This window comes from Convolutriloba macropyga, chromosome 8 (genome assembly GCF_964194025.1).
Source record: "Convolutriloba macropyga chromosome 8, txConMacr16.3, whole genome shotgun sequence".
Lineage (NCBI taxonomy): Eukaryota > Metazoa > Xenacoelomorpha > Acoela > Convolutidae > Convolutriloba > Convolutriloba macropyga.
The window spans coordinates 3,797,583-3,823,790 of NC_134475.1; the positions used below are offsets into that span (position 1 = coordinate 3,797,583).

General features: G+C 35.7%; 2 protein-coding genes across 2 annotated transcripts in view; both read left to right on the top strand.

Annotated features, from left to right (window-relative positions):
- The window catches only part of LOC142343878 (uncharacterized), an 87,585-nt gene extending 83,431 nt beyond the window's left edge, over positions 1–4,154 (top strand). The window contains exons 8-9 of the mRNA XM_075395252.1: positions 677–959; positions 3,705–4,154. Of these exons, the coding sequence (XP_075251367.1) occupies positions 677–959; positions 3,705–3,963 (542 nt within the window). The 3' untranslated portion in view covers positions 3,964–4,154. The remainder of the gene's footprint in view (positions 1–676; positions 960–3,704) is intronic.
- The window catches only part of LOC142344396 (small ribosomal subunit protein eS19S-like), a 416,658-nt gene that overhangs the window by 217,966 nt on the left and 172,484 nt on the right, over positions 1–26,208 (top strand). The window lies entirely within an intron of this gene.

Consider the following 26,208-nt stretch of genomic DNA (forward strand, 5'->3'; position numbering starts at 1 on the left):
ATAGATCCAAATTTTCATATAACCATAAGTTGCAACTAAGGTCAAGGTTCTCTGTGTTCTTGATCGGAATATTATTCCCTTAGCCAACTTAAATCGAGCATCTCTACTGATTATATATACAATTTACTTTATTCCCTTAATTCTCCGTAGACGTTAATTGAATGTTGAGCCTTCCCGTCTATTTTTTACTCAGAAAAGCGAGAAAATTTCAAAAACTTAAAATTTTTCAAAACGCACAAGGTTTGAAAGTTCATGTGACAGTTGATTCAGTTTTTAATATTTTTCTAATGATAAGTTTTTTGTCACTCTTCGTAATCGCTATGTATTGGTTAAAAATAGCGTAACAAAAAGAGAGCATCTATTGTACCCCAGCTTAGCGAGCATATAAATTTTACGCCCCCCCCCCCCCAGGCTCACGGCTGTTTTTTTACTTATCTAGCAGCGTACTATATCTACAAAATATGCAACTGGGGGCGGGGGGGGGGTGGTTAAAGGCAATGAGGGCCGGAACAGAACAGATCCCAAAATAAAAGTGTAGGTTTGAAATCATTTTTTGGCATGCTATTATAAGGAAGTAAAACATAGATGCTAGCTTTTTAACAGGGAGGGAGAAAAATACTTCCAATCCTCTTATTCGTATTTCTCTGGAATACAAAAATTGAAACCACCTTTTCAGCTCACAATTGCAACACCCAGCAACCCAGAACTCCGAGGAAGCCGCGCAGGGTGGCAGACAAACAAGCAACCCACAATCTTCATATGGGGTACCCCGCTCAGGGTCCCCTCGACTCCTCCCCACGGCGGAACCCGTCCAAGGGGGGCACCAAGCCGATTAACAGACCAGGATATAACCCTGGTAGTGGGGTTCGAGATAATAATGACTTGGGTAACAATATATCGCCAGCTAGAGCGTCAGGTCATAGCACAAATCGACAGTCGGCAAATTCAAATCAAATGAGGTATGTTTGCATCTAACCAACATATCAAATTTTCCCAGATTGAGGTTCCAGAAAGTCTAAACTTGAACGCACGAAAGTCTGGAAATAAGATCTTTACCTCTGGGATGGTCTGGACATAGACACTTTGGACTGTTTTCCATTTGTGCCCCCCCCCCCCCCCAGCTTAGTGGGTGCATATTATTTGCACCCCAACGACGCACGTGCCATATTTTTACACAATGATTTACTATGTAATGCCACGTGCTCTGTAACTGGGGGGAGCATAACGTACTGGGGGGGGGGGGGCACAAACAGAAAAGGGATCTATTCTGTTTCGGCCCCCAGCTTAGTGAGCATAAATCTTTTATGACCCCCAGGCGCACGTGCTATTTGCTTACATTGTAACGTGCTATATAACAACATATAATTTGTAACGAGGGGTCATAAAAACAAAAACACTGGGGGGGGGGGCGAAACAATAGATCCCGGAAAAGATCCGACACTTTGTCTGAGACGGTCTGGAAATACCGGCTTCCGTCTGGCACCTCAACCTGGTTTACCTGTTTGCACAATTATAATCAGCGTAATTTTAGAACATAGGAAAATTTATGAAAGCTCGGGAACGATTTTTGCGTCAAATTCATTTACAGGTACAATTTTTAGGGAAATTTAAGGGTAAAGTAAAAAAAATACTCGTGTGTTTGAAAGATTTTACCCTCTCCCGGGTCGAGATGTCAGCGCCGTTTCAGCGCCCACATAGCCCACCATTTTGCTTCTTTCCTTCGTTTCCATTTCCCGGACCCGAGTGTCAGAGCCTTTCAGTACTGATTCATTACAATCCAATGGTAAAACGATAAATCAGTCCTGAATCAGAGTGACCTAAGGGTAAATTTACCTCGCATTATGTGCAGACAAAACCCAGAAACATTTTTTTTATGAATCGTCACTGGACATTCTGAGATTGTTGTTTTTTCTGATCAGAGTAAAATCATAGTAAAAGTGAAATTTTCGAAAATCAAAAATTTTGGCAAGCGTGTCGCACGATTAGGCAAAAAACCAAGTAAAACCGTGATTTGAGTGGACGAGTCCAGATGTTCAAACTAGAGACTGGTATCTTGGATAGATGGGATGCCAGCAAGTGCACAGCAAACCCTCTAGGCACTCAACCGACATGCTAAATCGTCAATCACTCTTGTTGCGCCTAATTTATTTGGAAAGATTGCATCTTGTTTCTACAAATAGTTCTACAGTAAAATCGTGAAGAAGAATGTGGTTGAGATATATGCCCACACCCCCCCTGGTTGAGATGTAATGGAATAGAGTGGGGGGGGGGGTCGGGGGGTTGGAATAGATGAATAGATTTGAGTGAAACCCCCACCCAACCCAACACACCCCCCACCCAACACCCCCCCCCCCCCCCCACCCAACACACCCCTCCACCAAAAAACAACCCCCCCACCACCACCTCCTTGAACACCCCATTTCTTTACCCGAGTTGTGAACAATCGTATGTGTTCATTCACGGAGTTCTGAAGCGGCTGTTGCACCTTGTACCTGCGCCAACAGCCGCCTGATCGACCATTACCTGCCGTCAAATTCCTCACAGAGATGGGTCAGAAGTTTCAGGTGCCACTTGTAACTTGTCACATCAATTTGTAACTTTGTCACATTTGTTTTTCAATCATTAAAGCAGCAATGTATTTTCATGGCTTCCGTAATCGGTACCTTTCTTGGCTGGTTTCATTTATTTCAGATGTATCTGATGCAAATTGGGGCATATTGTGTACTATTCGTTCAAATTCGTGACACCTGAAACTTCTGACCCATCTCTGTGAGCAATTTGACGGCAGGTAATGGTCGATCTGGCGACTGTTGGCGCAGGTACAAGGTGCAACAGCCGCTTCAGAACTCCGTGAATGAACACATACGATTGTTCACAACTCGGGTTAGCACAGATATCCGGGAATTCACAGCAGCTACAGATCGGGGTCGATGTATTCACAGCTGGGTATTCACAAAGCCGGGTATTCACAAAGCCGGGTATTCACAAAGCCGGGTATTCAACTTCGATGTTTGATGAGTTGGGAAGATGTCTTTTCATGGCAGACGAGTCTGGAATCTTAGTAAACGTTTCCGGCAGCAGCTTCAAATCTGTTAAAAACAGGCAAAAACCCAAACTTTTTATTGATATTTTATTAAAAAATGCAATTTTGAGTGAATAGTCCAAATAATGTGTTCTATTAAATTGAACTTTTTTGAGTTCAGACAACGTTTTTCCTTTAACAAGAAATAAGCTGAACGTCCTAATGTGCAGAAAAAAATCAGTCTGAATTTTAGGCTGTCCAGAAAAAATTCAGTGCATGAATCATCAAAATTTCATTCTGTGCAGACCAAACCCAGTCTATTCTTCAGTCTGAGAAGAGAAAAATCAGAAACTGTTTCTGAAATTTAAAATTATCAGGCTATAAAATGCCCTGTCAAGAATTCTTGAAATAGAAAAATTCAGAATGGAATTTTCATGATTCAGTACTGAATTATTATGACACTCAGATCCGGGTTGATTATTGAGGACCAGAACCAGTAATTTTGTTCATGATTTGTTCAATCTCTGTTAATTCATAGGACAGAAAGAGTGAACAAAACGCTCTAAAATCTTGTCTTGATATGCATTCAAAGGTTGTAATTTGGAGTTTTCTTAAAATGATTGTTCTGTTCCGTTCTTTTAGTCAGAATTATGAAAATCAAACAAAAGGGGATAAATTTTAGAAATCCGTCCTTCGACCAAAACATACGTCATCAACACAAGGGTTCCAATCAAGACTCTCGGAACCCAAAAGACGGTCCGGCATCTGGATTCATCAGCCACCAGAGCGGTGATCGGAAACGACCCGGAGCAGGTCCACATGGAGCTGCATACGAACGTGGAGTTTATCAGGATGGGATGAAAACAAACAGTGTGACGTCAGCAAGTCTGAAGAGGAGAGAATCCGGCGCATACGAGACAGTTGCTTCTGACTCGGACTAACCTCGACTTTGCTTTGAGATGACAAAAAAAGATGCAAAACTTTTGTAGCTTAGAACGACAACGAAGAAAATGAAGAAGTAGATCCTGTAAACGTTTTTGAACAAATCTAATGAAAAGAGTTAAAATACAGCAAAATTTAAGGTGGATTACGTTAAGAGAGCTGAGAAACATATAGTTACAACAGATGCACAGATCAATTTCATGTTAACTTGAGTTAAAATGAAACTTTAACTTATCTCATTGTTAGCTGAAATTAGTCGCACACACAAGAAAACTCTCTAACAAGTATTAAAATGCCGTTTTTATCGCAACGAGAATTTATCAATTTCCGAGGCAAATCACCCGGGTCAAATGTCCTCCCTAAAATCCTCTCATTTTCTTGCAAGAGTGGGGGTGGGGGTAATTTGTCTGTGGGGGGGGGGGGGGGGTAAATTGATGTGAGAAGGTGGGGGTATTTTGTTCAGAGGGGGTAAAATGATATAAGAGTTGAGCTGCCAAAGAGAAAATGGTGTAAGAGTAAATGGGTAATTTTTTCAGAGGTGGTAGGATGATTTAAGAGTTCAGCTGCCAAGGGGGGTAAAATGGTGTAAGAGTGAGGGGGTAATTGTTCAGAGGTGGTAAAATGAAGTAAGAGCTGGGCTGCCAAGGGGGGTAAGATGGTGTACGATTGAGGGCTAATTTGTTCAAAGGGGGTAAAATGAATTAAGAATTGGGCTGCCAAAGGGTGTAAATTTGTGTAAGAGTGAGAGAGTAATTGTTCAGAGGGCGTGAAAAGAGGTACGAATTTAGCTGCCAAGGGAGTAATATGGCGTAACAGTTGGTGGGTAATTTGTTCAGAGGGGTTAAAATGATGTAAGAGGTGAGCTGCCAAAAAGGATAAAATGGTGTAAGAGTGAGGGGGTAATTTTTTCAGAGGTGGTAAGATGATTTAAGAGTTGAGCTGCCAAGGAGGGTAAAATGGTGTAAGAGTGAGGGGGTATTTGCTCAGAGGGGATAAAATGAGGTAAGAGCTGGGCTCGCAAGGGGTTAAAATGGTGTAAGATTGAGGGGGTAAATGTTTAGAGGGAGTTAAATGAGGAAAGAGCTGGGCTGCCAAAGGGGCAAATTGGTGTAAAATTGAGGGGGTAATTTGTTCAGAGGGGGTAAAATGAGGTAAGAGTTTAGCTGCCAAGGAAGTAATACAGCGTAACAGTTGGTGGGCAATTTGTTCAGAGGGGGTAAAATGATGTAAGAGTTGAGCTGCAAAAGGGGATAAAATTGTGTAAGATTGAGGGGGTAATTCGTTTAGAGGGGATAAAATGAATTAGGAATTGAGCTGCCAAGGGGTGTAAAAAGGTGAAAGCGTAAGGGGGTAGTTTGTTCAGAGGGGTAAAATGAAATAGGAGTTTAGCTGCCAAGGGAGGTAATATGGCGTAAGAACTGGTGGGTAGTTTGTTCAGAGGGGTTAAAATGATGTAAGAGGTGAAATGCCAAAAAAGATAAAATGGTGTAAGAGTGAGGGGGTAATTTTTTCAGAGGTGGTAAGATGATTTAAGAGTTGAGCTGCGAAGTAGGGTAAAATGGTGTAAGAGTGAGGGGGTATTTGTTCAGAGGTGGTAAAATGAATTAGGAATTGAGCTTCGAAAGGGTGTAAAATTGTGTAAGAGTTAGAGAGTTATTGTTCAGAGGGGATAAAATGAGGTAAGAGCTGGGCTCGCAAGGGGGTTAAAATGGTGTAAAAATGAGGGGTTATTTGTTTAGAGGGGGTTGAATGCGGTAAGAGCTGGGCTGCCAAAGGGGCAAATTGGTGTAAAATTGAGGGAGTATTTTGTTCAGAGGGGGTAAAATGATGTAAGAGTTGAGCTGCAAAAGGGGATAAAATTGTGTAAGTTTGAGGGGGTAATTCGTTTAGAGGGGATAAAATGAATTAGGAATTGAGCTGCCAAGGAGGGTAAAAAGGTGAAAGCGTAAGGGGGAAGTTTGTTCAGAGGGGGTAAAATGAAATAGGAGTTTAGCTGCCAAGGGAGCTAATATGGCGTAAGAACTGGTGGGTTATTTGTTCAGAGGGGTATAATGAGCTGAGAGCTGGGCTGCCAAGGGGGTAAAATTGTGTAAACGTTTGGGTGTAATTTGTTCTTAATCATCATTGATGTAAGAGTTGAGCTGCAAAAGGGGATAAAATTGTGTAAGTTTGAGGGGGTATTTCGTTTAGAGGGGATAAAATGAATTAGGAATTGAGCTGCCAAGGGGGGTAAAAAGGTGAAAGCGTAAGGGGGAAGTTTGTTCAGAGGGGTAAAATGAAATAGGAGTTTAGCTGCCAAGGGAGGTAATATGGCGTACGAACTGGTGGGTAATTTGTTCAGAGGGGTTAAAATGATGTAAGAGGTGAACTGCCAAAAAATATAAAATGGTGTAAGAGTGAGGGGGTAATTTTTCCAGAGGTGGTAAGATGATTTAAGAGCTGAGCTGCGAAGTAGGGTAAAATGATGTAAGAGTGAGGGGGTAATTGTCTAGAGGTGGTAAAATGAATTAGGAATTGAGCTTCGAAAGGGTGTAAAATTGTGTAAGAGTTAGAGAGTTATTGTTCAGAGGGGACAAAATGAGGTAAGAGCTGGGCTCGCAAGGGGGTTAAAATGGTGTAAAAATGAGGGGTTATTTGTTTAGAGGGGGTTGAATGCGGTAAGAGCTGGGCTGCCAAAGGGGCAAATTGGTGTAAAATTGAGGGGGTAATTTGTTCAGAGGGGCTAAAATGAGGTAAGAGTTTATCTGCAAAGGGAGTAATATGGCGTAACAGTTGGTGTGTAATTTGTTCAGAGGGGTTAAAATGATGTAGGAGGTGGGCTACCAAAGGGGATAAAATGGTGTAAGAGTGAGGGGGTAATTTGTTCAGAGGGGATAAAATGAATTAAGAGGTGAGCTGCGAAGTGGGGCAAAAAAGTAGAAGCGTAGGGGGATAGTTTGTTCAGAGGGGGTAAAATGAGGTAAGAGTTGAGCAGCCAAGGGGGGTAAAGAGGTGTAAAAGTTGGGGGTAATTTGTTCAGAGGGGGTAAAATGATGTAAGAGTTGAGCTGCCAAGGGGGGTAAAATGTTGTAAGAGTGAGGGGATAATTTGTTCAGAGGGGGTAAAATGAGGTAAGATTTGAGCTGCAAAGGCTGGTAAAGTTGTGTAAGCGTTGAGGTGGTTTGTTCAGAGGGGTATAATGAGCTGAGAGCTGGGCTGCCAAGGGGGTAAAATTGTGTAAGCGTTTGGGTGTAATTTGTTCTTAATCATCATTGAAGTAAAACTATATAAACGAAATAATTTGATAACATCGTACGCTAAAATTGTGGAGTTGAAGGTTAATTTTTTAAATAATTGTATTGTCAATCGACTAGCAACTAAGTATATATAATACTGATGAACGCCAGGGCATACCACTCCGGGTATTTCAGTGATGAACCAGTGTAAATCGAGAAATTTATAGTCAATTTAACACTTTTACGTTCTATGTTCATGTCAAAATAAAGACTAATCAGTCCTTTTTTTCAGAGTAAAAATTGTAGTTCTGGTCATAAAATGTATTGAAACTGTCCATTACTATAATCACAAAACAATCAGCTTAAAGAATTAAGGTATAAATTTTGTCAAGCAAATGAAATTCTGACTTCAGCTTGTTAGAGGTTTGATTTGCTTGAACTGCTCAGGAACTTTCACACGACACCACCTCAAACCACATGCATAATCACATAAAACCATATCACACTACAGGCATTTTCGTACCATACTATTACAAACCACAGGAATACTGCAACAAGCCCGGTAAGTGTAACAGAACCTCAACAATTTACCAGCTCTGATTGTAGAGGAAGTGTCCAAACGCACCAAGCACGCACCCACAACGCACCCGCATGCGGCCTGCGGGCATTCACACGCCCCAAAATAAAACCTTTCCGCACCCCGAATGCACGCCCCTCCCCTCGTAATCGGTAATTAGTATCTGGTTTACCGTACCTGGATGCAGTTTAAATGCATATTGCATACTTTTCTGACTTGTATATGAAGTTTCAAATTTTTCAAAGGTTCACACTGGTTCTATGCTGGATTTCTACTAAACCTTCTGTGTTATATCTGTGCTAATGACTCAATTTTTTATTTTAAAAATGCTGTTTCAGTACTGATTTTGACAGCTAACATTGCAATAAGCTGGTTCACTGGGTTTGATTATAAACGGCTTCAAGCGCATCTCGGTCTAAATGGTTCTGATTATAAAACGTTCAAGCGCAATTGGGTCCGATCTAAAACGGTTAGAGCACAACTGTGTCTAATCCGAAACAATTTCAGGCGCAAAATTTTTTCAACTTCTTATGTTTTTTACTGAGAGATGTTGACACTGCCGGGAGGCATCAATAAAGCATTGTCCTGATCAGACACTTATCTATAGTCCTATGGTTTTAATCAGAACTAATAAGTCTGGCTGACAGCAAAAGCCAGTTGCCTTTGCAAGATTTTAATTAACTTTAGATCAATAATTTTCTTATAGAAAACTGTATAATTGAGTCAGAAATATGCACTCACGGTATATAAAATAAATTACTTTCTCCACAGCTGGGTTTTATTTTATTTGGCAATACTTTCAGAATTGGTTCTTCAATTGCTGAGTACATTACTGCAATCATCAGTTTTTATGGAATGAAAATATAATTGCAAAATTGAGAAATTTGTTCACAATTAATAACATTCTCTGGTCAGACTGTTTCGAGCGCACTTAAGGCTGACCAGAGCTTGTTTCGAGAGTGCTTTAGTCTGCTCATTAAAGGCATTGGGCGTAACTGGGTTTGCTTATAAACGGCATCAAACGCAATTTAAAATCGGTCTGATTATCAATGGTTTGAGCGCAACTGGATCAGGTCATAAACGGTCCAAGCGCAAATGGGTCTGATCAAAAACAGTTTGAGCGCAACATAGTTGATAAGCTTCCGCTCAAATCTTTTCGATCAGAGAAGATTTCGAGCTCAACTGAGTCTCATTTGACACGATTTCGGACGCAAGTGGTTCTGATCAGAGACCATTTCGATCACATTTCTTTTTCAAATTTTAGTATTCTTTAACTGAGAGATGTGTTCTCTACTAAGAACCAACAATAAAGCAGCGTTCTGATCATAGACTCATGTAAAGTCCGAGGGCTATGGTCAAATTCAAGGTGACCAGCTGATAGCAAATGCCGGTCCCCTTTAGAGGATTTTAAATAACTCTAGATCAAGACGTTTCTTATAGAAAGCTGTACAAATTCATTCATTGAGTCAGAAATATACACTAACGGTATAGCTATGTTTTTTCAACACTTAGATGATTTTTCATTGCGATGAAGAAAAACCACTAATTAGTAAGTGGCGAAAAAAACTCTCCACTTTTGGTTAATTTAGCGGTGAACACTTGTAAGATTTGCGGTTTTTAGCGGTAAATTTTTTTTAACTCAGAGAATAGCAGAATCAGAGGACAACTCAGAATTAGATTAAATATTTGAGAGAAAAAATATTTTTGATCTCAAAACACTGCCAAAATAGTCACTCGATTTATAGTTAGTAGTTAGATTTTATTTAGCAGACAGATTCTGTCTAAAGTGAGCCTCTTAACAATCTAGGCGGTGCAAAAATTACTCACTTTATATCGTCAAAGTGAGTGGCCGTTACAAGTAAATTTTCAATCCAAAAATGTTCTTTTTCTACTGTCGTTTGTTTTTGTAATGTTGTTGGTCTGTTAATTAAAAACAATAGAAAAATTTTGTAAATCTTCTGGTTGTCATTTGAATTTTTCTTGGTGCAATGCATGAAAAAAATGACCATTTAATTTGACAAGAACGTTTCAAAGTTGTCAAATATTGATTAATGAAGCTTGGAATTCAAGTCACAGTTTGCCAGACATGACAATTCAATCTTCTAATGACCTGCTCTAAAATGCTCAGTTACTTGAAACTAGTCGCGAAAACGCATCTCTAATTAGTTTGATCTCGTACTGTGATCGGCCACTTTCACGCCGCTTACTTTTCAACGAGCTTTTTTATTTTTATCAGGCGTGAGATTCCTGCGGTTCAAACTTTGCAGTTGTATCACTTCGATCTAATGGTTTGATCAATTTCTGAAAAAAAAACAACAGAAAAGTTGAAACTAAAAAGAGGCCCCGTTTTGAAAAGCTATTATGGGAAAAAAGGTAAGTCTTTAAATCATTTTATATTTATTACGATGTTCGCGCTGGGGTGATTTTCACAATTTTCTGGGCACCTGAACCCAAGATATGTATGAAGTTTAAGGGATATAGGCTCCATGTCTAAATCCGAATGGCATCATGGAGCTATGCAAAACCATAAATAAAATTAAGTTTTGCTCTTCAAATTTATAATCCATTTTTTCAAGGCTTGTATTTTACGAATTGCTTATATAATTTTTGTTTATTAGAGTAGTAAGAGAATCGGCACAACACGCGATATTTTTATCTAAAAATGACATTGGAAGAGTAAAGCGTCTAACTTGGGGATACCAACATAATAATTGGTTCACTTCCCACGGATAAAAATGACGATCGTTTTCTGTTCATAATTTGCGCAAGAAACTATGAGCAATAAACCAGGCTGTGAATAATTTTCATCGGAACTCGGCTTTTTTAAAAAACCATTCAAAAATTTTCGACAAGAAACCAACTTCCAAAAAAATCATAGGGTCCAAGCGGTCATAGGGTCCAAAATTGACAGTTCTGCACTTCAATCAATTATTGGAAAAGCAATAAAAATAATTTTAAAGCCTGTTCTAATTTTAAGAACTATAATTTAAGACGTTTCAATATAAGGAAAAATATGTTTCATTAAAAAATTTAAGGCGTGTAACATTAAACCAACTGTTATTTTTAATTTGAATGCTTCAGATTTCAAAAAAATAAAAAGTAAAGTCCAATTAAAACTTGTTTCGGTCGATTTTTTTCTTGAGCTAGACCCCAAAATTGACTTAATTTGTCACCATCGCACTCACAAAATAATATGCCTGAAATATTTGCGTTTCGATTAGTAAAATGTCTAGAGTTAACTCAGAAGAAAAAACGTGAAAAAATTTCCAGAAAAAATAGAGAGAAATTTGAAACTAGTCTTCTGTTTCACTTCGCAAGCAAAAAATTTGCTTTTCAAAAACCAGCCCAATCGATTAAAAAACAAAACTTCGAAATTGAAAAGTTGTTGATGCCTAACTTAATTTTTTAATATTCTGAAAAATTTTCTCAAGAAAAAATCGGCCCACTATTTTTAAATGCCTGGTTTCTCAGTTACATCCCTTTGAGCAGAAATAATTTATCGTGCACGAAATGGAATCGTTTTTTCTCATGGTTAATTTTTTGCAAAACTATAATCAATCATATCAACGGAATTAAGTTAGATATGAAAAACCGTCGGACAATATTGTCTCACTCCCCATTTCACTAAAAAACATTACAATTTATTAAGTAACCAAAATCAATAGTTTTTTTACACGAATGCATATGGTTCAAAGATTTTTGATAGTCATTGCAAGGTATATTTTGTTTTCGGATATAGATTTGAAGGTGAACGAATGAACTCCGGCAAAGATCTATTTTTCTTCAGGACGATTGAAATGCGAACTTATATAAGGCTAAGAACCATTTAGGTACCAAATAAATTTGGACACTTAACAGTTTAAATTATTGCTCTCAAACGATTGGATGGCTCTTTGGCTTTGTTAATGACAAATGGCAAACGGTGCACTTATTTACTCAAAGCACTCTTAGATAACTTAACAACAACCTAACGGTGTTCGTAGGCTCATCCTGTATATCAGGAAAAAATAAAAATGAACATAGTGATAATAAACAAGTAATCACAGAACAAACATCAGACAAAAACAAAGCAACAACATTCGAATAACTGTCCGAGCTTTGCTATTATTGCAATTAAACATGAGAACTACGTGATTTTATAACGAAGAGTCACATGAAATATAACTAACGGTTTTTTAAAAGAGACAAATCATACGAATCAGAAATTTCTTCTGCGTCAACTTTGAAGCTAAAATTTCAGTCGTTTGAAATTACAATCCAATGGTTAGGTACGTGATCTCATAAAGTTTTGTATGAATGTAAACATAAAATTTTCTATGCTGTGTTAGGACAATATAGCCAATGCCATTATAGCCAATAGCGAAATACCCAATGCCATTATACCCAATGTCAATATACCCATTACCTATAAACCCAATGCCATCATACTCAATGCATTTTGATGTTTCCGTTCAATAATCCGACAAAAAACTAGCAGACGATATTAGATGTATGTATTAATGTACTTAATCGCCATCGCCACGGCTCAGCGACCCGTGGGATTTGATGTGAAAATATTACAACAAAAGATGGGATTAAATTACCAATTGAGTATTTTAAAACATTTGTGTAATAGAAACGCCTAATTTGTATTCAGATTTTCGAATGAAAATAATAAATTGTACTGGCTATAATGGCACTGGGTATATTGGCGTTGGGTATAATCACATAGGTTATAAATGCATTGGGTATAATGGCATTGGATATTTTATCATGCAACCTTTATAAACACAATTCTCTGAATAACACCATAAAATTGTTTTTCCTAAGTCGAATGAAAGTTGCTGACAATGCAAACTAAAATAAAAAAAGAGCAAAATATGATTAAATGAGAAATATAAATGTTCAGAACCTAAAACTATAAGAAACTATAGGAAACTGCATTGAAGTTTTCATTTCTTGTTTTTTAATATTCAGTCTAATGCGTATCAAAAAGAGAAAACATAACTTCGGATATTGACAATTGTTGATGCCTAACTGATTATTTTAAAATTTCTGAACGTTTTTTCTAGAAAAAATTGGTCCACTATTTTTAAATGCCTGCTTTTGGTTACGTTTTTATGAGCAAAAACAATTTAACGTGCAAAAATGGCATCGTTTTTGCTCATTGTTAATTTTTGTGATATTAGAATCAATCATATCAACAGGAAAAAGTTAGATAGGGAATCGTCTGAAAACTGTTTCATACGCCCCATTTGACTAAGAAAGACATTACAATTTATTAAGTAATCTTAAACAATAGTTTCTACACGATTGCACATAGTTCAATGAATTTTGATAGTCATTGCAAGGTAAATTTTGCTTTCGGGCATAGAATTGAAGGTGAATGAATGAATTCCTTTATTCTTCTTCAGAGCGATTGAAATACGAATTTATATAAGTCTAAGAACACTTTAGGTACCAATTAAACTTGCAAACTTAACAGTTCAAAGTATTGCTGTAAAACGATTGGATGTTTTTATAGTCCTGTTAAGGACAAATGGCAAACTATGCACTTTTTGTTCAAAGCACTCTTAGAGAACTTAACAACAACCTAAAGGTGCTGGGAGGCTCGTCACGAATTTCAGGAAATATTAAAATTAATCAGACTGAAAATAAAGAAGGAATCGCAGAAAAACGTGACACGAAAACAAAGGAACAACAATTTAACAATTGTCAGACTTTTACTATTATCGCAATTAAACATGAAATCTACTTGACATTCTAACGAAGAGTCGCATGAAATATAAGAAACAGTTTTTCTAAAGTGCGACAAAATGAACCACAAATTTGATCTTTGTCAACTTTGATATCTACAGTTTCAGTCGTTGAAAATTCTAATCCAATGATTAGGTACGTGAGTTCATGAGTTTTTGTATGAATGTATTTGTATGAATGTTATTATAAAAATTTCAAGGCTGTGTCAGCACAATATAGCCACTGCCATTACAGCCAATACCGAATTACCCAATGTCAATATACCCTTTACTTATAAACCCAATGCCATTATACTCAATGCTTTTTAATGTTTTCGTTCAATAATCCGACTACAAATTAGCAAACGACATTAGACGTATGTATTATTGTACTTAATTGCTATGGCCATGGCAAATATGGCAACCAAACATGGGAATAAATTACCGCTTGAGTTTGTTAAAACATTTGTGTAATAGAGACGGCAAAGTTGTAGTCCGATTTTAGAACAAAAATTTTAAATTGTATTAGCTATAATAACACTGGTTTTATTGGCATTGGGTATACTGTTAATGGGTATTGAGGCTTTGGGTATTTTGTCAAGTAACCTTCTTTTATAATACTTTTCTGAATAGCAACGTAAAACTGTTTTTCCTATGTCGAAAGAAAATTGTTGACAGCGCGAACTAAAAGAAAATTGAGCAAAATAGGATTAAAGGAGAATTATAAATGTTCAAAACCCATTATTATAATAAACGATAGGAAACTGCACTGAAGTTTTCATTTTTTGTTTGATAATTATCAGTCCAATGAGTTTGGAAAAACTCCTCTTGTTGAAAAACTTTGGTGATAAATGATCTTAGAGATGATTTTAGAAAAAAAAATTGGTGATAAATGATCTTTGAATTTTCAATTTTTGTTTAGTAATATTCAGTCTAATGCGTTTGCAAAAGTTCTTCCTGTTGAAAAATTTTGGTGATAAATGATCTTAGAGATCATAAATGTTTATAAATGTTTTTTTGCTCAAAATCTATGGATTGGAAGCCATTTTAAACTGATCATGGAACCGAAGACGTCCACAGTTTGACTCCGCCCCCCCCCCGTTGATGCCCCCCCACGCTGAAGTCTTGAAATGGGCAATTTTTTGCACCCCTAGTCGCACGCGCCTTTTCTTACACAATGGTTTACTATGTAGTGACTCGTGCTCTCTAAAAGGGGAGAGCATAACGTACTGGAAGTGGGAATATAGAGAAAAAGGTACGTAATCGCCATGGCTGTACCTCAGCAACCCCTGTGACTTGATGTGAAACTATCGCAACGAAAAATGGGATGAAATTACCAATTGAGTTTGTTTAAAACATTTGTGTAATAGAGACGGCCAATTTGTATTCTGATTATTGAACGAAAATATGTATTTGTATTTGCTATGATGGCACTGGGTATATTGGCATTGGGAATAATGGCATTGGATATTTTGTCATGTAACCTTCTTAAACATAATTCTCTGAATAGCTCCAAAAAAATTGTTTTTCCTAGGTCGAAAGAAGATTGTTGACAGTGCCGACTAAAATAAAAATGAACAAATTAAGTTTAAAGGAAAAGTATAAACGTTCAGAACTTAAAAATATAAGAAACCATAGGAAACTGCACTAAAATTTTTATTTTTTGTTTCTTATCATTCACTCTAATGCCTGTCGAAAACTTCGTTCTTTTGAAAAAATTCGATGATAAATGTTTTTAGAGATGATAAATGTTTTTAAAAGTTTTTTTGCTCAAAACAAATGGATTGAAAACCATTTTAAATTGAGCATGGAACCAAAGACATCCCCCGTTTGAGCCCCTCACCCTCAAGTCTTGAAGGGATCGTATTATTTCAACCCCCAGTCGCACGTGCCATTTTTTACATAATGATTTACTATGTAGTGACTCGTGCTCTGTAAATGGGGACAGCATAACGTACTGGGGGGACACTAACTGAAAAGATCCGTCAATCGAAATTTGACACCCCGGAAAGTAGCTCTTGAACGGTGGAACTTTGGAAAAGCTTGACTTTTCGGAGGTTTCCATGAGTTATGCTGATGAAGGCGTCATTAATTAAATAATTTTATCTTAATTCATGACGCCTTCATTACTAACTAAGTTAATTACATAGAACAGTACTCCACTGGTTCGAATCTACCCTAACATGATTTTAGTAAGTCTCATAAAACCTGAACCCATTCTCTCTGCGTGAATTCTCTTATCCGATTAGGGCGCAAACCCAAACAAAATGTTTTGACATTGACTCTGCGTCGCCTACTTACAGAGCGCCATTAGCGGCCAGGCGGGAACGGTTGGAACAAATTTCAACCTCAAATCCAGTTTTCATTCCCGATAAGAGGGCTCAATGGTCAATAATCAAGATCGACATGAGCAATAAATACCAGGTGATTTGGGTTAACCAGCCTAGTTATTATAACTAGTTATTAAACTTGCTCCTATTTTTACGAAGTGAAATTTCATAGTGCGTCCCAGATTTGACAAATACAACCTTTTATATGTGCGTGTGAATGAAAAATCTGTTATGTTTGTTCAGTTGTAAATTTATAACCTGATTCGAATATTAAATTTGAAACAAAACCTTTCACGCTAGAATGCTTTTATGTTTGCTAGATTTATTTGAAAGCTTTGTCGCTCTCAGAAAGGAAACATTTTGAAACAATAGATTGACAATCTTAGTTTCAAAGCGAATCTAATATTGACCTAATTTGTGCCATACAGTTCGAATTTGAGTGAAACATTTGACCCATTCTCAATAAAATCCCGAAGAACGGGCTGAGAAAATCACAACACCTGTACCGAGAGAATATTTTGGAGCGTTCATTTTAATCCTATATTTTGTGAGATTTTGAAGCTGAGCGTGTTAGCGGAATTCCTAAATGTAATTAACCTAATTTGAAAACGAACATAAAGCCATGGTCATGACCACGGTAATTTATTTATAGGGTCACTTTCTTTATGCAAGTCTCGGGAGAAAATCCCCCATTACCCCCCCCATCCCGCCCCGCCCGCGCACTAACGCACGCACGCATGTTGCTCTAATTGTCTATCCAACTCCTGCAAGCTGTAAAAAACACGGAAGGTGGTCAGTGGCTGGGGAAGTTTTTTTTCCCAAACAATTTCTTTATTCCTTCAAATAATTGCTTATCTTCGGGGAGTAGTTAGTTGCTCAACGCAAAACGAAAAAATATATTCTGGGGAGAAAAATTTATGTATACCAATTTTTGAAAAATAGTTTTGGTTTTTGTTTTTTTTACTAGAAATTTTAATTCATTTCTATTTATAATTCATAACTGGTATCCCGGGTCGAGGCCGAATGGTTATCTTGTAAGAAATTGCAAGTTTCTGGCAGAAACTTACAAGGCTATGCATCGCCTTGCAACTTCTTCCTCCAAAAACTTGCAAGTTCTTACAAGTTAACCATTCAACTTGCAAGTTCTTACAAGTTAACCATTCAACTTACAATGCTCTTACAAGTTAACCATTCGACTAACAAGTTACTTACAAGTTAGCCATTGGCACACACACCACATATCACACACACACACACACACCACGCACGCACACACTCGTGCGCACACACACACATACACGCACACATACACACGCACATACACACATACACACACGCACACGCACACACACACACACACATACACATACACATACGCACTAAACCGTAAATAAAACGTTGCAAGACTTGAATGTAAATGGATGTTTGGAAAAAATAGAATCTGGAAGAGTGTGAATTAAATTATAAAAAAGGGTATAAAAATGAAGGGTCACTAAATTATTTTGAGAAAATACTGACATATGAATTTGAAAATTCAATCGAAGTCAATATTTTGGGAACAATTTTAGAAAAGCAACCGTGAAAAAGCTAATTGAGATCTACAGTTTTTTAATGAAGTTGCAAAAGGAACTCCCATGAATTGATAAAATTCAAAAAGTAACATTTTTGTCTACTTAGTATTATGTTATCCAAGCAGAGCAACTAACTCCCACGCGCTTTCTACGGTAAATGACTGAATGTTAAATTGAATTAACCAATAAGAGTTGAGCTCGACCGGAACGAAATTGCAAGAAATTTACAAGTTAGCCATTCGCCTTGCAAGTTCTTACAAGTTAACCATTCGACTTACAAGTTAATCATTCGACTTGCAAGTTCTTACATGTTAACCATTTTTTGCAAGAAACTTGCAAGTTCTTACAAGTTAACCATTCGGTCTCGACCCGGGATGAAAAGCATTTTTAAAGCTAATCTAATTACCCCCCCCCCCCCACACACACACACACACACACACACACACACACACTCCTCTGAAATCAAGCCAAAGGTACAGTTTCTGCACTCAAACACAGATGCTAATTTCGTTTTAGGACACAAAGTTCATCGACCCTTAACAAAATGCCCTTCATCAGTATAAACCAATTATAAATTATTACTTATGATTACAATATGTTTCTTTTCACCCATTGCTCTTATGTCCGTCACAGAGCTCATTAAAACAAAATTAACAAAACTGGAAGATGATTCACGTGCGCAGTGCTTGTCTAAACAACAGGACCTAATTGACAAGCACAAATTTACGAACAACATTACGAGCATTGAGAGAAAAACAAAAACTTTTACAAATTGGGAACAACAAAACAGGTTTAAGTCGATTATTCACGACCAAAAATTAGGATTTGAGGACACCGAAAACATATACAATAATATAATGAATTTTAATACTCGGACAAACTCAATTTTAGTTGGGTCAAACATATACTCTACTATAACTACTATAATGCAAAATGGATGAAAATTTTCAATCTTGTTACTCAGAAATTATGCCACGTTCAAGCATAAAAATTCTAACATTATTAATAAGTTATAAATCCCTATAGAGTTAAGATAAAGTTTCTTTACAGTATATTGAAAATTCACATTAATGAAATTATTTTTCAGCTTTGTTTAAAAACCGATTTAAAGCTAAATTTAGTTTACTCTAGTATCTTTTCGGTTTTACACGGAATTAGTGTCAAGTTTTACTGTTTCTTGTCATAATTCGGTCAACCTTAATAATTTGCATATACTTTATATCTGAATTTTATCATCGTTGCTCACAGCTAAAAATGTACCGTTAAATCGTCCCTCCCCCGCCACGAGCTTGAAATTGAAAAAAAAATTGAATTCGAAATCGAGAAATTTATCACTGGAAATATTGTTGTTCAGTTTGAAAATAGAAATTTAGTTTAAAAATATTGAAATTGAAGGTAAAATTCATATTTTGTTACTTTTTGATTTTAGTGTTGGTAGAGTTTACAGGTGATAATGAATAGTTCATGATTTGTTCAAACCGATAATGATTTATTCATGTCCTCACGTGTGTTTATGACCAGAAAGTGTTCAGTGGGTGAATTAGGAGTCGTAAGAGGGGGTAACTCAATCCCCTTTCGGTCCCACCATTCTACATTCAAGAGTGAACAAATTTTATACCCCTTTACAACCCGGGCGGATCTCTCTCCCTCTCTGTCTCTCTCTCAAGCCAGCCAGCTGAATTATTTTCACCCTCAGATTACATATTTTACATGGTTCTAAAATATTTCTTCGGGTATATTACTACCCCGATTTCTACTTAGCGCTTATTTGCTTTAATATTCCGATTGAAATTCGCAACGGCACGCTTTAATATTACATTGTATGCGCTTTTATTCGTGTTTCGCAATATTAAAAATGGGACAATATTTTGTTTGAGGTATATTTTGAGAATGAAAGCGAAGCTTATTGTGCGTATGTTGCGTGATCAAAATATATTAAAGTGAATGCTTGCCCGTAAATAACAATCATTTTCCTTGAGGGCAATTCGCCTGCTTAATTTTTCCCCCTTTTTACCCAATTTATTATGCTTAAAATAACTTCAGTTTTGATGTGGAAAGCGGCTTGCAGTGCTCTTGACCTGTTTCAAAATCAGAAACATCATTTATATCTCATCAACAATAACTGGTAAGACATCATTAACCTAAATATATCAAACTTCATGACAAAATGGTTATAATTATATTTTTTAAACTTAATTAACTCTGTATGTATTCTTGTGCAAAGCACTTGCAGTTTTTTATTTGTATTTTTTTGCTGAAACCTCTCCAACAAAGAAATCCGGTTAAAATTTCGACATTTTTTGGGGGGCGGGGGGGGGGGCTGGTGGGGGGTAGGAAACTCGTCCTAGCTCAGCATCCTTTAAACCAATTTTAGTGGACTCAAAAATATGCAAGAGTAAGAGCATTGAAATAATCAATTGCTGAATGCTAATTGTAAATCACTACAGTACTGAGCAGGTCTAAATCCATCTCTTAATAATTAGCGAATCATAAAAGTGTTGGCTGGTCAGACTTGGGTGAAGACTAATTTCAGACCAAAAAAATCGCCAATAGAACGACAATCATATAGCTGAGTGTGTTTCAAAAAGGTTTCTGTGATTTTACATAAAAATTACATTCGTAATTTCAATGGTTTGGTTTCTCCTGTTGACGATTATTTATAAGTGTTTTAAAATGGTGAAAATCTGGCAGAAGAAAACCCGATGTTGTTAAAAAATTAAAGTTGGGTCAAAATTTTTTGAATGCTGATTAATCAAGTTTGCATCAAATTCTTTTTAATTTTTAAGATTAATTAGTGTAATTAATTAGTTATTTTTCAATTAAATAGATAATTTTTCTATTTTTTAAAAATTTCAATTCTGTTCAACATTTCTATTGTTTTTTATAGGAGTCATTTTTGCACTGTTTTTACGCTTCTGAGGAATTTTTGATTATCAAAAAATTTATTGAGTTCATAACATGTCGGCAAGATCAGTGCAGAAGCCATTACTCTAGGTGAATGGTCTGATTTTTACAAATAATGACGTGATAAAACCAAATTTAGCTTTTAAGACGGATTGGGACTAAACACTAATAATAGCCCGTTGATAATACTAGCCCTACCATTTCCTATTTAGTCCGAGGAAGCAAAAAACAATAAACTGTGTAAAGTTTAATTTGATTTTCTTTTAAAATTTACCTTAATTCAAAAGTGAATGAAATTTTGTGAGATTTTGAAGCTGAGCGTGTTAGCGGAATTCCTAAATGTAATTAACCTAATTTGAAAACGAACATAAAGCCATGGTCATAACCACGGTAATTTATTTATAGGGTCACTTTCTTTATGCAAGTCGCGGGAGAAAATCCCCCATGACCCCCCATCCCGCCCGCACACTCACGCACGCACGCATGTTGCTCTAACTGTCTATCCAACTCCTGCAAGCTGTAAAAAACACGGAAGGTGGTCAGTGGCTGGGGAAGTTTTTTTGGATTTTTTCCGCTAGCGCCCCCCCCCAGTAAGTTAGGCACCCCCCATTTGTATATGTTTTAACATTTTGTATGCATTTGAATTATTACATGTGAATATGCGTAAGTGGGCATTTAGAAAATATTAACAGAGCTGTGGTTCGAAATTAATACGTGCATAATAATAACGAACTGCGTATAATGTAAACATCAACCAAAAACTTGTTCTCATTGCGTTTTTAGGAATTACGTGCTTTGTAAAGGGGTCTACTACTTTGATTTTCCTGAAAAATGTTGCAAATGAGGCTGTTGATGTATTGTACTAGGTACGTAATCATGATCATAAGTAACCTTTGCAGAAGGGAGCAAAACAATAATATTTGGGGGGTGCCTAAGTTTCGGCCATATAGGACTGGGGGGGGGGCGCTAGCGGAAAAGATCCGTTTTTTTTCCCGAACAATTCCTTTATTCCTTCAAATAATTGCTAATCTTCGGGGAGTAGTCAGTTGCTCAACGCAAAACGAAAAAATATATTCTGGGGAGAATAATTTATGTATACCAATTTTTGAAAAACAGTTTTGTTTCTTTTTTTACTAGAAATTTTAATTCATTTCTATTTATAATTCATAACTTGTATGTAACACATTTTTAGAGCTAATTAACCCCCCCACTCCTCTGAAATCCAGCCACATTGAGTACAGTTTCTGCACTCAAACACATATGCTAATTTCGTTTTAGGACACACAAAGTTCATCGACCCTTAACAAAATGCCCTTCATCAGTATAAACCAATTATAAATTATTACTTATGATTACAATATGTTTCTTCTCACCCATTGCTCTTATGTCCGTCACAGAACTCATTAAAACAAAATTAACAAAAAAAGGAAATAAGGAAATGATTCACGTGCTTGATGCTTGTCTAAACAACAGGACCTAATTGACAAGCACAAATTTACGAACAACGTTACGAGCATTGAGAGAAAAACAAAAACTTTTACAAATTGGGAACAACAAAACAGGTTTAAGTCGATTATTCACGACCAAAAATTAGGATTTGAGGACACAGAAAACATATACAATAATATGATGAATTTTAATACTCGGACGAACTCAATTTTAGTTGGGTCAAACTCTACAACTATTATAATGTAAAATGGATGAAAATTTTCGATCTTGTTATTCAGAAATTATGCCACGTTCAAGCATACAAATTCTAACATTATTAATAAGTTATAAATCCCTACAGATTTAAGATAAAGTTTCTTTACAGTATATCGAAAATTCACATTAATGAAATTATTTTTCTGTTTTGTTTAAAAACCGATTTAAAAGCTAAGTTTAGTTTACTTTACTATCTTTTCAATTTTACACCAAATTAGTGTCATGTTTTACTGTTTCTGGTCATAATTCGGTCAAACTTAATAATTTGCATATAGTTTAGATCTGAATTTTATCATCGTTGCTCACAGCTAAAAATATACCGCTAAATCGTCCATTCCCCGCCACGAGCTTGAAATTGAAAAAAAAAATTGAATTCTAAATCGAGAAGCTTATCTCTGGAAATATTGTTGTTCAGTTAGAAAATAAAAATTTAGTTAAAAATATTAAAATTGAAGGAAAAATTGATATTTTGTTACTTTTTGACTTTAGTGTTGAATTGAGTTTACAGGTGATAATGATAATAGTTCATGATTTGTTCAAACCGATAATGATTTATTCATGTCCTCACGTGTGTTTATGACCAGAAAGTGTTCAGTGGGTGAATTAGGAGTCGTAAGAGGGGGTAACTCAATCCCCTTTCGGTCCCACCGCTCTACAATCAAGAGTGAACAAATTTTATACCCCTTTACAACCCCAATTTTAGCCGGGCGGATCTTTCTCCCTCTCTGTCTCTCTCTCAAGCCAGCCAGCTGAACTATTTTCACCCTCATATTACATATTTTACATGGTTCTAAAATATTTCTTCGGGTATATTACTACCCCGATTTCTACTTAGCGCTTATTTGCTTTAATATTCCGATTGAAATTCGCAACGGCACGCTTTAATATTACATTGTATGCGCTTTTATTCGTGTTTCGCAATATTAAAAATGGGACAATATTTTGTTTGAGGTATATTTTGAGAATGAAAGCGAAGCTTATTGTGCGTATGTTGCGTGATCAAAATATATTAAAGTGAATGCTTGCCCGTAAATAACAATCATTTTCCTTGAGGGCAATTCGCCTGCTTTATTTTTCTCCCTTTTTACCCAATTTATTATGCTTAAAATAACTTCAGTTTTGATGTGGAAAGCGGCTTGCAGTGCTCTTGACCTGTTTCAAAATCAGAAACATCATTTATATCTCATCAACAATAACTGGTAAGACATCATTAACCTAAATATATCAAACTTCATGACAAAATGGTTATAATTATATTTTTTTTAACTTAATTAACTCTGTATGCATTCTTGTGCAAAGCACTTGCAGTTTTTTATTTGTATTTTTTTGCTGAAACCTCTCCAACAAAGAAATCCGGTTAATATTTCGACCTTTTTGGGGGGGGCTGGTGGGGGCTAGGAAGCTTGTCCTAGCTCAGCATCCTTTAAACCAATTTTAATGGACTCAAAAATATGCAAGAGTAAGAGCATTGAAATAATCAATTGCTGAATGCTAATTGTAAATCACTACAGTACTGAGCAGGTCTAAATCCATCTCTTAATAATTAGCGAATCATAAAAGTGTTGGCTGGTCAGACTTGGGTGAAGACTAATTTCAGACCAAAAAAATCGCCAATAGAACGACAATCATATAGCTGAGTGTGTTTCAAAAAGGTTTCTGTGATTTTACATAAAAATTACATTCGTAATTTCAATGGTTTGGTTTCTCCTGTTGACGATTATTTATAAGTGTTTTAAAATGGTGAAAATCTGGCAGAAGAAAACCCGATGTTGTTAAAAAATTAAAGTTGGGTCAAAATTTTTTGAATGCTGATTAATCAAGTTTGCATCAAATTCTTTTTAATTTTTAAGATTAATTAGTGTAATTAATAAGTTATTTTTCAATTAATTAGATAATTTTTCTATTTTTTAAAAATTTCATTTCTGTTCAACATTTCTATTGTTTTTTATAGGAGTCATTTTTGCACTGTTTTTACGCTTCTGAGGAATTTTTGATTATCAAAAAATTTATTGAGTTCATAACATGTCGGCAAGATCAGTGCAGAAGCCATTACTCTAGGTGAATGGTCTGATTTTTACAAATAATGACGTGATAAAACCAAATTTAGCTTTTAAGACGGATTGGGACTAAACACTAATAATAGCCCGTTAATAATACTAGCCCAACCATTTCCTATTTAGTCCGAGGAAGCAAAAAACATTAAACTGTGTAAAGTTTAATTTGATTTTCTTTTAAAATTTACCTTAATTCAAAAGTGAATGAAATCAAATTAAAAATATATTAGGTATCCAGTTCGTTTCAGATATCTGAGTCAAAGTTTTTGCAATTAAAGTTTTATCAGTTTTGCTTAAACGATATTTCGGAAGAGAGTTCCGAGGTAAAAAAAACCTAAGAACTAAAAAGTTTTAAAATATCTCCTCTTCAATCATAAAAATAACTGCTGCTAGAATTTAGCATTGATTTTTGAACTTTGGATTTTTGGAACAATTGTTTTTCGTCACATAACATGACGAGAAAGAAGACGTTATGTAGTTATTTGCCAAGTGTTATTTTTTAGCAGGGTTTGAAAAATTGCTTTAAATTAAAAACCCGATCATTATTAATACTTGTCTTGTTTAACGAGAGAACTTAACGCTTAATTGCCAAAAAAACCTGTTAACTGATATTTCTCTCAAAACTGACTATAGCTAATGAGATTCTCAGCTTGAACTTTTCCTTAAAAAACCTGTCTAAGATATGCCTTAAATTTTGAGCTGGGAAATTAAAATAATTTTGCAATTTTCAGAAATTTTTTTCTATGCAAAAATTATAACAGCTTTTTTTTGTATAAAAAACATGTGAAAACAGGTTAATTTGTTCATTACCAAAACAGTTTATTTGAACAGATTGGTAGAGTGAATTTCCTATATGCACTGAAATATGCAAGCAGGTTAGTTTGATATCTGTTTCTAATCAAAAAGAATATCTACTGAAGATCAGAAACAATAGTTATGAAAACTGTTTTCTCCTTTTTAGCTTGTTTTTCAAAAATATTTTTTTACAGAAAACGTCTTTGTTAAAGTTAAACTTGAGACTATCGGATAATGTATCAACTCTTGTCATCAATTAAAGTATGTTAAAAACTATAAAATACTTTTCATATAAACACTATAAAACATTTTTTTCAACGCGAATGTGGAGTTCCAACATCATATTTAACAATAACAAAAATTTGGGGTGGGTTAGTGAATGTTATAAGTTCATTTTTCGTATGTGCTCTGACAGATCGAAATTGGCTGCAAAAAACAAAACGACGCTGCCTTAAAAAATCTTTTTTGAAACTTCATTGCCAGATGGGAGCTAAAACAGCTGAAACAAATAGCAGCGGGCCTTTGTCTTGTTTTTTTGGTGATCTTAATTACAAAAAAACTGCTCATAATTATTTTCAAAATATATCGTACAAGTTTCTGAGATAACAACCTTTTGATTGTCCCCTAAAATCTAATTTTTAAAGTGGTGTCTGTTGAATTATAAACGTATTTTTAACTCTTTTAATTGTTCAATAACTTTTTTATTGTTTAGATGTTCTTAGACTATTCAAAAAAAATCACCAAACTTCAAATCCAATTATTACCCTCATCCTCTAAATTTTATATAGTCTACATTTCTCGATACTTTGATGAGCCACAGATGTGAAAGCTCAGAAATGAGTTTTGCATTATTATTTGCCAATTTTGGTAGTTGTTTCCTCCAATCCCCACGATTATACACGAAGGAAATCAGACTAATGAGATATTATTCTAACAATTTTTCCAAAATATTTACCATTTTCAAGCACTTGGAACATTTGTCGGAAAAGAGCTAAAGTTGAAAGTGACTTATAAGATAGGTTTATATCTCAAATAGTTCAACAACTAAATGTAAACTACTGATACAAGAAAAACCTAGATTGCAAATTCTCCAGATTTAGTCTCCAGTCTTATTCATTGTTATAACTTAAAATAAGTTATAACTTATCCAAATTAGATTACGATAACTACGAGAACAACATTGTTTAAAAAATATTTTAAATGTAACTAATTGCTAATTTCCCACAATCCATTATTTTCTGCATTAGAAACGACATTTACCAACTGATCAAGTATTTTGAATACGACGTCAATAAATAAATTTATCAAAAATTTTACATAAAATCCTAAATTTCTAACCCTTCAAAGTCAGGCCTCAAAACCACTCATTACCACGCAGAG